At 33.4% G+C, this 14544-nt stretch overlaps 1 protein-coding gene across 4 annotated transcripts; it reads right to left on the bottom strand.

Annotated features, from left to right (window-relative positions):
• Positions 1–7068: 7068 nt before the first annotated feature.
• LOC133819388 (uncharacterized) lies at positions 7069–12496 on the bottom strand. 4 transcript variants are annotated; one of them, XM_062252629.1, is made up of 4 exons: positions 12153–12494; positions 11881–11950; positions 9856–10647; positions 7069–9392 (listed from the first exon to the last, which is right to left on the bottom strand). In XM_062252629.1, the coding sequence occupies exons 3-4, from the start codon at positions 10645–10647 to the stop codon at positions 7587–7589; spliced, it is 2598 nt and encodes an 865-aa protein (XP_062108613.1). In that variant the 5' UTR covers positions 11881–11950; positions 12153–12494; the 3' UTR covers positions 7069–7586. The 4 variants fall into 4 exon arrangements, with proteins under 4 accessions (XP_062108613.1, XP_062108614.1, XP_062108612.1 ...); XM_062252630.1 differs by having other exon boundaries at positions 11881–11936; XM_062252628.1 differs by having other exon boundaries at positions 11881–11965; positions 12153–12493.
• Between the last annotated feature and the right edge of the window lie 2048 nt (positions 12497–14544).

Genomic DNA, 14544 nt, shown 5'->3' with positions numbered 1-14544 from the left:
CACAGAGCATATAGCTCTTAAACAGATGAGTGAATATCACTTGAGGTTCTAGTAAACCATACTGAGTGACTGACAAGCAAGCCACTAACTTAACCAGAAGAGTGGCTACTGGGTAAGCAACTAGCCTTAAACAGATGAGAGACTGATGGGTAAGTCTCTAACTTAACAAATGAGTGACTGATGGGTAAGTCACACAAGCGCTTATAATATTCATCGAACTTGAGGTCGGTCCGGCATTAATGCTCTTTGAGTCATCCAATGCAGATATCGATTAGATCTAATCTTTATTGGCTTGCATTAATCACGCTAAGGCCGTCCTGACTTATGAGTCAGCACTATGTGACCAATGCCCAGTACAATTGCCGAACCTGACTAATGAGTCATAGCTTCACAGTTGATACTGGCACCTTTGCCAAATCTAACTAATGAGCCAGTACCATGCACAAGTGAACAAGATTTGCTAAGAATTCAGTAATCAAACCATGTCCACATTTACACAATCAACATGCTTCATGAGCAACTATGCATGTCACATATGGGGTGCAGTTTTCTTACCTCTGGTTCGAGCGAGAAATAATATAAGAACGACCCTTGAGAACGATCAACCTTTAGATTCCTTAGCAGTTACCTAATCATAACCAGTTATAAACCATTAATAAAATAAATCAATGAATGGTTCACAATCTAAACCACACTCATGGGATCAATCCCTCACTCTCGGGACTCTCAAACTACTCAAAAGGGGTAAAGGAACCAACCCCCGAGCCTTAAAAACCATCTCGAGCCCTAAAAACAACATTCCTTGAAACTGACCTAGCGCCTAGGCGCTGCCAACCAGCGCTGGGGCACTGCCCCAGAAACAGAGAGGGCTACTCTCTGCCCTGCATAGCGCTGGGGCGCTAGGGCTGGCGCTGGGGCGCCAACTTCAGACCAGCAACTCCCCTGATTTTCCCTCCTTGCGATTCCCCTTGAAACCAACCTTCTAAACCAATCCCAAACCTTACCAAACACATCCAATTCAACCCCTAAACTTCATCTACATCACCCCCTCACCAAAACCCAATCAATCTTACACAAAAACTCCCATTGATTCCAATTATCCACATCAAAATCTATAAGCTGAAAGCTAAAAGAAAAATAGAATATAACTTAAAACTCATGGACAATTTCTTACCTCCAGGTGGTTTTGAATCCTCCTTAGTAGGTGAACTAAGTCTATAACCTCCAAGCTTTGATTTCCTAGCTTGATACTTCAATTTGGGAGCAAAAACTTCAAAGGGAGATAGAGGGAAGGTGATGTACGGGAAGAGGAAACCTTGCTCTATTTTTTGTTCTGTATGATTCTACAGCCAACTTAAACTATATATATGTTGGAAAAAGCTTATACAGGATCTTTATTTATTTTCATGTATATCTAATATTAAACAAATTAATACGAAATAGCCTAAAACATGTTTCTAAAATTGAATTCAAAGAGAAACAAAAATAGAATACTTACAGTATACGCAGCGGAATTAAAGAGTCATTCATTCAGTTTCTCTAACTCTTGTATCCTCTCTGTCGCAGAGTATTATCAAGAAACTGAACCCATCTTCTATTTTATTCACAATCTTCCAATGTATCCTTAGAACCACCTAGACTAGTGTGGGAAATTCTCAACACATGAGATAGATATAGAGAGAAAAAGAGAAAATAACAAAGTGGCTTAGAAAAGGACTTGTGTTTAGAGAGAATCTAAAACTATCAGAAAATCTGACTTGTGACTTATCAAACTCCTTTTTTTTTACTTCTCTCTAAGCACTCCTTTTATAAACTCAATTAGGCCATTTAATTTAATTAAAAAATCAATAAAATAATAGCCATTTTGAAGCCCTAGGTCGAAATTATCATGGGCTATAGGCCCGTGAAATTTCCCATTTGATTCTAAGCCCATTGGACTTAAAATCAATGCATGTATTATTTTCTATTTATTTAATTAATTAAATAATTATTTAAATACTTTATCAAATTAATTATTTATAATTTGAACCTTGATTTAAACTTATTTATTAATTTAGATACCAATTTATCTTAATTAATTAATCTGCCATAATTTCTCTTTTCTTCTCAAAATTACACAACTCTCTGAAACTATCTAAAATTGACCTGGTCAACTTTGATAATTCTAATTGATGATTAAATCAATTAATTGAGACTATCTAGATGATTTTATCCAAGGTACAATGGGGATCATGGGCCTATGAAATCAAGCTCCTATAAGTTATCATAAATCTAACAAATAAATTTACTAACTTATTAATTCCTCGTGACTCCACTATAGACTCGGAATTGCACTCTTGACTTCATAGAACGCTCTATAACAAATATAGATACGCTATTAATTATCCATTGTTACAACCATAATTGTCACTCAATCCTCTATAGACGGTCTACAATGAGATAGGACTAAAATATCATTTTACCCCTCATTGTATTATATCCTTAAAACACTCAGTTCCTTGTAAATGATATTTCAGTAAACTAATTTAATTACTGAAATGAGATCTTTATCATTTATCACCTTGAACCAAACTAAAAGGAAACCATCGTTTTACTTCTTCATCAGAAGCTATAGATGTTCATATCTATGATTAACACTCCCACTCAATTATACTACCGAGTTCCCAAGATGTAAGTATGGGCTAGTCCGTAGGGTAAGCTAGTAACGAACAAGTCAAAGAACTCAAATAATACAACCAGTTAGAATACTAACCACTCAAAATTGAGATTGAATTGACCTATGGTCAACTATATGATATGACTAGAATAGATAATAATGGTATGTTTACTTATCTTATCAACTGTCAATATCGGTCATGTTCGATGTAACAAATACATCCGATCTTATCTACTTTGCTAATGTTCTGGAAAGAACATAACACTGTAATGTGTAAGTAGATCATATCGTAGATTGGCAAGTCAGTGTAAATTCGGTGCACTGACTAATCTTAGGACTAACTTATTTTGAACATATAATCATATTTATATTCCACTGTGATTACGTCACTATAAATAAGATTAGCTATATGCTCGGGATTTAATAGAAGTTTATATTAAACAAATAATCATGAAAATAAAACATGTGAGGAAAGTGATTGACCAAGTCAAAAAATGATTTCTATTATTTTATTGATAATAAAATGAGATTACAAAGAATTTGAGTTTTAATTAGGGCATAAAACCCCAACAATATATCCTAAGCCAAATGACCCTAATGCCCCTAGGTCATTTAAAGCTTCTAAAGTCTCCCCAAGGGTAAAATCGTCATCTTTCACCTATTTCGTTAATCATAATTAATGCTCTCCAATTATCGTTATTCTCGATATTCCCAAATACCAATAATTCATATCCCGTTACCTTTTTATTCCCGGCAACGCTCTAATCATTAAAACATCCCGAGACTCACCCCGAACCTCGAACTTACTCCCGTTATGGCTAAACCGCTACTTAATATTCAAAGATTGTTTCATGTCGAATAGCTCGAACAAATCCACATTATAATGTGGCCTCAACAATATATCACCGACATGCATACAAATATACAACAATGCCCTCAACGGGCCAAATTACCAAAATACCCCTGTCATGAAATGTGGACCCACATGCATGCATATATTATTTAATGGCATAATTAAACAGTTATAGCCCTCTCGGCCTACTAATCCCGCCATTAAACCACATCAGAGAATTCGGGGCATTACAGGTTCGATTGATGGGTTCGACGACATGGGTTTTGAGCTTTGTTGTCATCATTGGCTCGACAGGTTCGACAAAAATTCTGGGTGGCCGACTTCGGAGAAGAGAAAGAGAGAGGGTGAGATCGAAGGGTTCCCTTTGCCTTTTGGGGTTTCCTTCAGTTTAGGTTTGGGTTTCAGGGATTGAGAGTCTGAAGTAGATTGAGAGAGTGTGAGAGAATTTGTGTGGGAAAAAATTTGAGTGGAAAAAAATGAGAGGGGTATTTTTGGTACTTGGTGAAGGTGTAGCACCAATTTGAAAAATTAATTAGTGCTGATATTATTTAGTAATTATACACACTATTATGCATAAATAGTGAAATTTCCCCCCTATTGTATATTATGTTTTCACTAAATCTGGAGATGGACTTTTATTTTTAAAAAAATCATACCATTTTAGTTTTGAGTAATGATATTGTTGACATTTTTTACACCCAAACATTACACACATCTATGCAACAAGTCATTTTAGTTTAGTAAGACCCATCTAAACTAAACACGATTGGTTAAAAAAAATTCCCACATAAGTATGTGTAATATTTTGGTGTAAAAATTGTGTGCACATATCATTACTCTTTAGTTTTTATGTTTTCAGTCACCATGAACATTCTATTTATAAAAATATATTTTTTAATTCTATATTTTCTCAAATAGCTAAAAATAATCATTTAAATATAAATTTTGTCAAAATATTTTTATCTTTAGGTTTTCTTTACGAGGTCATTAAATTCATAATATGAATTTTCAATGAACATCAATTTATATAAAGTAATATTTGAAAATATTTTAATTAAATTTGAATTTAAAAGACTATTTTTAATTATTTTACAAAATATATGATCTAAAAGTATAATTTTTAAAATATAAGATCTATTATAAAATTATACCAAAATATAGAGATCCAAAATGGTATAGACAAAAAAATGACCATATTATTTTTAGGGTGGAAAAAAAAGAGTGCAATGACTATAACTGGCATAAATTAATTGGTTTAATGGCAGAATGTCCACCATTTCTTTTTAAGATATTCAGTTCTGACATTTATATTGTAAGATTCCCTGTTATACCCCTACACCACCCACTAAAACAAGATTAGAATCACAAGGTCTTAACTCACCTTTCACACTTTAAGAATATTTGACTATTTTCAACAGTACTGTAAACAAAACAGGAACACAATTACTTTGCTAACTTTGACCCTAATGTATCTATTGCAGAATTGAACACACTTCGAAGGTTCCACACAGAAAATTAGATCAAGCAAATTAGGGCAATTGTTACAAACTTAGGAATGCAAATCAATAGAGAAAAGAAAGATGAGAGTTAAGAGGAAATAAACACAAGGAGTTATAGAGGTTCGCCCCAATCTGGACTACTTCCTCTTTTGAGCTCGCCTCAGTGGATAGTTCAGACAATTGCACTATGAAGATGATCAGGAACCAATACAAGAGATGAGAAACTCCATGTCACAGATTGACAGATAGTTCTCTACTGTTTTTCCCTCTTCCTCTCCTTTCAAGTATCTCACTCTATTTCTTTCTAATCTCTCAGTTTCTTTCTTTTACAGCTTCGTGGATTTCTCTCTTACAACAATGATGATTCTTGGAGCATTTTTCTTTCTTCTGTTGTGTGTGGTAATAGATGTTCTTCTCCCCCCTTTTATAGAAGTTTAGAGCTAGGAGGTTGTGATCTGTTAGGAGTGAAAGTAGTCTTGAGTATCTGGTTGTTCCTGTAAATGATTTTGCAAGTATAATTAGTTGTAACTGATTATTGTTGTAACACGTGTAGCTTAAGAGGGGATTTAATTAACATATATTTTATTCTTATATTAGTTCTTACACTCAAGTTTTATAATTTTATAAAAATATTTATCCGAAATAAAACATAATATTTTTTGGCAGAACATAAAATTTTATAAAATCATGCACAACTCATTTTCTTGTTTCAAAAAAATTAAAATTTTAATAAAATTAGTAGAGAAACAAATGAGAAAATATATATTACCATTGAGAGAAATATAAAGAAGCACACGATAATTTTAACGAAAACGAGGTGGGAAAAGAATTCTAAAAAGTTTGGAAAATAATTTACTTTATAATTTTTTAATTGTAATATTATTCTTAATAAATGGGATGTTTTTTTATAAATGCAAATAAATTCATTTATTTATTTATTTATTTATTCTTTTCAATGTAGAATAACTATGAAAATATTGTGTGGCATAGTTTTGTCCTTTAAATGATGCGATTGTGATGTTAATAAATAACGTTTCATAAGAAAGAAATAGAAAAAGAGTGATGACATGTTACTTTGTTCGAAACCATGAGTTTGAGCCCACTGATATTGCCAAAAACCAAACAAACAAACAACCAAATGTTGAATGGAGTGGTTTTTTTTTTTACTTTTGGAGCAAATAAGTAAAAACTTACGTACTTGTTACTCTCTCATGCATGGTGATTGAAAATATTCGGTTTCAAATTGTTTAGTGGTTTAGTAGTGTGATTAAAATAATAGATTTTTCTTAAATACACATTTTTTTTTGTGGTTTCTATAAAAAATGTTAGACAACAATATTTTTGTAAATATTTTTCTAATTGTCTAAGCTATCCTAAAATAGAAGATTACAAATACAAAAATATTTACAAAAATATTGTTGTCTAACAAAAAATACGCACTCAAGTTTTCAAAAATAAGATTTTTAAAATTTCATAATTACGAAAATAAGATTTTTAGGAAAAAATACTAAAAACAATTTAAAAGCAACTTAAAAACAACTTACTGGACCAACTAAACATGAACAAAAAAAACTTAAAAACAACCTAAAAATACAAAAAATCCTAAAAACAACATGAAAAATTAAAAAAAACAAAAAGAGAAAACCATAAAAATGTAAAATTTCTTTAAAACTATAAACTTGAAAGAAAAAAAATATTTCATAGTCGAAACGTAATTTTTTAACAAAAATTAGTATTTTATGTAAATATACACAGGAGATTATACTTAGATAAACAGGTGATTTGTCAAACTTTTTGAGTGATAAGACTGAAAAGAGAACGACACATGATTTTTTTTATTCGAGCATAGTTAGTTAGCATAGTCGTGAAATAACATTATTATGTATTGTTTTGTTTTGATAAAAATGAGCTGACGTGTCAACTAAAGATTGCTCTCCTGGGACACTCTTGTTTTGCATTCTCAACCTCTGATGCCTACTTTTCGTGGCATTATTAATAAAAAAAGGTGAAGAATATTCATGCTGAATACTATGGAACTTTTATGGTAAGAAGAAGAGAAAAAGGGGGGCAAATTTATGTTTGCCTTTTATGCTGTATTGCTTTGTCAACTAAAAGGACATATTACGAATTTCTCAAGAGCTAGCTACTAGTAGCTAAGAAGAAAAAAAAATAGTCCCCCAATAAGAATGGAACTAAACTTGAGTCTCTATCAACTGCAGCATATTAGTGCAGAAACTTTGTTCAGAATGCAAGTAATGAAATAGACAAACTATGTTTTGGTTTACAACTGTTGTTTTTGTATTACATCTAGCAATTAGGATCTGCCTGTGCAAAAGGCGAACTCCACCATGAAAATATTGGTTTTAAGGGACACTAACTTGAACTACCATCTTCCCTTTTTGAGTCTCAGTATTTCATAGCTAGAGGTGCTCTATATATTCCATTTGTGAACGTGTCAGTGCCAAATGCTGCATGAGCTAAGAGGGTGATGAGTTATTTTAGCCAGCCACCAGCCAAAGGAAACGGTTTCTCTTCAAGAGCACTATGCTCTAGTGTGTGAGCCAGAAAAAATGAGTTCCTAACCAGTTTTAAAATTGATGTCATTTCCAAGATAGTTGAAAACCTCAGCATTACTGTTTTTGATAGCATTTCCAGGATTGTTGAAAACCTCAGCATTACTGTTTCTGATAGCATTTCCATTTTGCCTCACAGTGAAATCCAAAGTAAAGGAATTCAAGCCCTCTGGAGGTGTCACACTGGCACGAGCTCGTCTTGGGGTTCTCAACCTCAAGTTCTCCCCAGGAATTGCATCCTTTGCTTTTCTCTTCTGTTTTGCGTCCATATATCCACAAGCAAAAGCTTCCAGCACTTTAGTGGTCAAAGGACGATTTCTTGTACTGTGTCTACGGGAGCTCACCTTTGCTTCCTGCTCAGAATTAGTCTCACATTCTGGGGATTTCACTTCTTGAGGTTTATCAAGTTCCTTGTTCGTTTTATAATCTTGTGCTTCTGTTGTATCCACCATGAAATTATCGATTTCAGCATCATGAGAGAGAGGTATGTTCAAGTCAAAGAGTGCACGAAGTGGAGGTTTCTCAAGAGGATGTTCAGCAGCCGAAAGATTACTATTAGCAATGCCATTGGTGGTAGTTATAGGGGTGCCTGGTAACTTCGTATGAGTGGGAATGCTTTCACTAAAATCAGAACTGTTTATACAGCTCTTGGCTTCTTGTTGGAATCTGAAATCAACCCTGCTGTTGGTTGTGCTGAGGCATGTTACCTCCTTGCGACTAGGAGGTAATCTCCGGCGTCTTTTTGCAACTGGGACTAAAGGGTGTATATTTGCAGAAACCATTTCCTGGAAAAATTTGGACTTTGTAGCCTTGTCTTGCTGTATGCCTTTAAGTGTTTCAGCCTCCTTATCTTCGAAATTATGTGCAGGCAAAGTATTTAAACAGGCACCATGAACCAAATAACTCTGTTTGGAAACATCATATTCAAAATCATTGCCACCATAAGGTAATGTTTTACATGAATTGGTCATTGTAGCTCTGAGATCATTAGTCCGATCCTTGTTCAAACCAAAGGTATCAGCAGAACTATATTTATCACCTAACTCATCAAGAATGTCCCCATCATCTTCTTCAGAGTCACTTAGAGAGGTATGAGAGTTCATATTTTCACCTGGCAAGCATCTAACTTCCCTCACTGTACATGCTTTCCCATTTGACAAACTTGTATCCACAACAGTAAACTTCATGACATTGGTACTGTGACTGGAAGTGCGCGGCTTTAGATAACAATGGCGTCGCTGATTAAGAACGTCTTCTTGGTCCACTTTTGTTTCATCAGTCCATCCATTTTCTTCCTTAGTTCTGTAGCATTCAATCTCTATAAGTTCAGGATTTGAGGCAACTTTACTTAGGACATCACTTACACAATCAAAATAGTGATCTCCCTTCACTAGTTTTCTTCTAGAGAACTTCTTAATGCCAGGTATAAGGAAGACCAAAGAATGTTTGGAACCAGCAGGGAAGCCATGATTATAAGGCTCCTCAGAGTGCCACCCTCTTTCAAGCAAACGTGGCCAAACTGCTTCCCAAAATAGGTCACTTGACCGAGCTTTACTAAGCCGGAAATCACCAGTTAAAAATTTGATGATTTCTGTGGTGGTAAGTGCTGAACATGCTTTGCCCATCGGTACTTCTGGGCGCAAAGGAGCAATTTGATTGGCTTTTGGAGTATCCATGACAATTCCTGTGAGATCTTGCTTCCCTTTTCCAACTCCCACTGCCTCTACAAGAGCAGGCAACCCAAATGTAGCCTTTAAAGTGAGCACATATTGTTCAAGTGAAATTTTTCCCTCCCCATATGTCTTAGAGATCTGCCAAATTGTTTCATGCAAATAATAACAAAGCAATATAAGTACTTAAACCATATCCGTAAAACATCCAAAAAAATCCATCCTTGCACAGAAATGCAAAGAAAACTCTCAACTATATTACCATGCATACATCAGGGTGTGTGGAGTACAGGGTGCCTAAAGAAAGAAAGTTCTATAGCTGCAAATATTACACATATCATTTTATATCCCTATTAAAGAAAAAATATACAGAAATGGAAATGCCCTCTATGTTTTTATGGTAGATTGGTCAATTATATCAAATAGGTCCCAGTTAATGTAAACTTAGGTGGTGGAGCTGACTGGTGAATAAAGCAGAAAGCTTAAGATAGCCAATGCAAGTTAGAAAACATATAAGTAATCAAAATATTTGAATGAAAATCAATCCATTGCATCCAGTTCATACTCAAAAGGTACACTTTAGCATGAAGTAAGATTTAGTTACCTGCAGGACAATGAACCGGCATTCTTCTGATACATGGAGAAGCAAACGAGACAACAATTCTTGATGCCTTAATCCGGTGAAGATTCTTTGTCCAAATATAGACCTTCTGCTTTTAGCTTTTCGACACTCTGACCATCTTCGGTATCTTTTAGATCCATAAAATCTTCCATAGTAGTATGACAACATTTCTCTCATTTGCTTACTCTCAATGAATCTCTTCACCACAACAAGGTTCTTACCAAAGATATACAAACCAAGAAGAAAACTAGCCTCCTCTATCCTACTCCAGATGTCACCCAAGCCCCCAGGGACTAGAAACTGGCATTGTCCTCCATGTTCTGGCTGCAGTTCAGCTTTTGCATAGTTTTGCAACAAGTCTTCTGATTCACCTAATTTAGTCCCATTAAGTGAAGTGACATCTAATGGCTCAAGTTTAGGTTCAGATGATATATGTACACATATGACACCCTCAAAAGCTTCCTGTTCTTCAAGATCTTTGTTCTCAGCAGTTTTCTCACTTATCCACACGACTGGTATAGGCATTCCAGTGAGAATATTTTGAGGACCTCTATAAGTTATTTCTGCCTCAGCAAGGCTATTTGAAAGCCTTAAATATTCAGATACTGTAATTAGAGAGGGAAGCTCAACCTGGTATTCACTTCCAACTCTTGGAAGTATCTCTGATTCTCCAAAGATATCATATTCATCAGAAACTTCTGTAGAAGCTGAGTTCCCAGCAGATACACATACACCCTTGTTGGAGTCCATAACATTCATTTCAACAGAGCCCATCTGCCAAGAAAAAACATTTGTTTTTCTGAGAAGGCAGTTAGAGCCAATGAAGTACATATTTTCTTCCTTTTGAACATGAAATTTGAACTTCACAGATTTGAATATTAAATCATACTGTCTCTAGTGGAAGCTATATTGCATGCAAATGTAGAAATTTATGTGAATACTATGGAATATACTAAGCAAAAAAAAAAAAAAAAAAAAAACAACTGTGCTTCATAAAAAAGAATTACAGTCCTTATTTAATCAAAGTTATTAATAACTTCAGCTTTTCACACCCAATGATTAATTATTCTCAAATATAATCAAATCCAAAAGCTAATCATAACAATCTGATTCTTCCTTATTGTGTATTTTATTTAAGAATGGTGTGTGTCAAAAAGTTTTTGAGCTATTATAATGTGGGCCCATTTCTGAGACCACATATCAAATAAATTCAGTATAATTATCAATGAACTAAGAAAATAAAATACTAGACTTCAAGTCAATCACTAATTACAGAGAGCATTCTCTATAATAATCAACTTGTATAGTACAAGTTCACTTTCTTTTTTTAAAACTACTATTATGATTTACATAAACTTGATTGAATATATATAAATAAATATATATTTTTTTTTGTATAAAAGGGCAACCAAAATTAGGGAAGAAAAATATTATCCCAAAAATCAAATATTTATATATTTTTTTCATTGGAAATAATTCTCGTTCCCCGGCATACTATGCAATTTTTCTTTGTTCATATAATAAAATCATAAAAATAGCGAGTATATTATATAAAGCGTGAAAGAGCACAAATATTTATTTATTTATTTTTAAAAAATATCAATACCCAGAACAGAGAACTCGATCCCAGATTCACTTTCGAAACCCATACTAGAATCAAAGGAGACCAACTCGAAAAACCAAATCCTTTAAAACAAAAAAGATCAAAACCCATTAAGTACATTTAATTTGTATCCCATTAATCAAACCAAATATTCATTTTTACCACAAACCAATACATTCTAATAGCTTTGAAACACTAAAACAAAATAAAATACACCAAAAGAAAACAAAAACCACCGTTCACAGTGATAATTCCAATATGATCCTTAAAATTCAACTTATTCAGTGTTCATGGAACCGTTAAAGCACACAAGCAAGTAAGTACACTGAATCGTACAATAATCAGAAAACAGCAACCCCAGAAAAGAAAAGCAAAAAAGATATTTATTATTAATACTACTGTACCTCTTCAGATGAAAAAAAAACAAGAAACTAGCCAAAACCCACGTGAAAGCTCGAACCTGAGAAAATGGGTCTTCAAAGTTTGACACTGATTAACAAGTTACAGATTAAAAACAGCACAAAACGTAAACAAATATATATACACACAAAAAAAAAAAAAAACAGAGAGAAACAGTATATATAAATATATATATAGTTTTCCATAATATTAAAAGAAGAAAAATAAAAACAATCCAAACAAATATTTACGGTAACGATACATATTATAGCCGTACCTGGGTTTTTACGGAAGCTGAGTTTTCATGGCTACGAAGGCTGAATTCGAGGACTGCGAGAGCGAAAAAATAAAATATATAAATAAATAAACAAAAATGAGAGAGAGCAAAGTCGCTCTGTTCTGTGCTTATAGAGAGAGAAAGAAACAAAAATAATGTACGTCTTAGAGAGAGTACAATGGGCTCTGGTCCGTTTTTTTTTTATATACACAGAGACGAAAGTGAAATATCCACGCGCGGTTACGGGGAGTGAACAGAACGCGCCGCCGCAGCAATCAAGTAGGGTTTTAATTATGATGGATTTACGTAGGTGGCCTGGCTTTTCATCATGTTAAAAATCAAAAACCGTTTGCGCTTCGCCACGTACGAAAACCGAGGGTAGAGGAATTTTTGTCGTTTGCTTCGGTTTTTGGTCAATACGACAAGTTTTCAGTTAGTTTTTTTCATTTGGGTCGATGATGATCGTATGGAGGTAAGAGGTTAGGTGAATATGTTTGGAGGCTTTTTTTTTAGTGTTGTTGTTGTTGTTGCGCGTGGCGTCACTCGCGTATGGAAGATGGATATGGTTTTGAGATTGGATTTTTGATTTGTTTTTAAATGACCAAACTAACCCTTTTGGATTTGGTTATTTGTTTTTTTTATATATATTGTTACTTAAAAAAAATGTCGACTGGACAAAATAAAAAGTTGAATAATGGGGTTTTTTTTTTTTTTTTAAACGACTTTTTACATAAAAATTTCATAATTAAGAAAACTAAGGTTGACACCCACGTGAAGATTTGGTTCCCTGACTATGAAATTTTGTAGGGTTAACAATAATAATAATAATAATAATAAGACTCGTATAAAAGTAATTCAATCATATTTACAAACAATTACATGGTAGGGTTAAGCATGTGAAATTTTGTTCAATAAGACTCAAATTAAACAAACCCAGAAACAATGAACTTGCATTTTGCCAAAAATTTGAATGTTTTGTTTTGGTAGTTATGGATTTCAATAGTAATTACTCCTTTAGATTTTGTTCTTATTATATATTTTCATACCATTTTGGTGTAATATATGGTGAATGGAATCAAAACTTTATGGAATCAAAATATATAACCTTTAACTTGCCATTAGATATTTGGATGACGGTTTCAAATTTCACTTTGAATGAAATTTGGCAATTAAAAAATTCGACACTCATTTTCTTTTCGAGGAGAAAAAGTGAAAATTTATTTTAATTATTTTTAAAGAAGAAAAATGTGAAAGAAAACAAAACAATGGATAAGTATATATATAGTTGATGATGTAGATAGATTGTCATTTTAGGTTGGTTTATTATGCTTTATTTAATAAGTTGGTGTATCATTGTTTCCTCAACATTTTATAATTAACAAATAATGAATAATTAACTAACAAAAATAATTAGATTATTTTGACAAACAAAATAATTAGATTTACATTTATTATTATTAGCGCTTTTAACTTTTGTTATACTATGGCACATAGGTAATGATATATCAATCTATATTTATATATTATATATTGGAGAGTTTTACGAAGATGATGTGATACTTTAAAATTGTTCTAAAACACTTTATCTATTTTCTCATTTAATCTAATTTTTTTATTTATTTTATAGATTATTGGATACAAGTAACATCCAGTGCAATGCACGTTTCTTTAGTTTTATTTATAGAATTTATTAATTATTTTTATTAAATTTGTTATACCCAGATTTCGAGCCATAGTAAATATGACCTCGAAAGCTGAGTTCGCATTAGATGGTCTCGTGAGGGTTAGGGTATGCTCTACGATTGTAAACCGAGCTTGCAAAGTATGATACATGACCTCGAATGTAGTGACCTCGAAATGATCTCGATTTCGAAAGATAGCTCTGAGAGCCCCTCATCTTCGGGAACAACTTCGGAGCAGGGATATTGAGCTCGATGTACTATCTCGAAAGCAATGTTAGCTCGGGAGATGTCAGTGGCTCGCACAATGACGTGAAATCTGAGATGCTGAAGCCTTGGAGAAACGCTATGACCACCTTGAATATCTACAAGTATTGTAAATATGAGATGTAATCCTCATTTATTGATGTAAATCCCCAAGAATCGTGGGATATTATTTAGTCAGTTATGTGTTTCCTGATCTTTGGGGGACGTTTCCTTTTATATCTGATTATTGGCATTTAAAGCCATTTATTTTTATTCACGAAAGAGTAACTACCCAAAATATGTGGGATAGTATTCTGCGTCCTTCTCTATAAATAGAGAAGCCATGCACCATTGTAATGGACCGAAATTCTGAATATTGAGAGAAAACTCTGGAGAATTCATGCTAAAGAATTGTTCAGAGATAATCTTGAGATTAATAACAGAAACTCGTGGACTAGGCAGATTTA

The sequence above is a fragment of the Humulus lupulus genome, chromosome 2, assembly GCF_963169125.1.
Source record: "Humulus lupulus chromosome 2, drHumLupu1.1, whole genome shotgun sequence".
Classification (NCBI taxonomy): domain Eukaryota; kingdom Viridiplantae; phylum Streptophyta; class Magnoliopsida; order Rosales; family Cannabaceae; genus Humulus; species Humulus lupulus.
The sequence above is the reverse complement of the archived record's forward strand: the minus strand, read 5'-3'. Positions and strand labels throughout refer to the sequence as shown.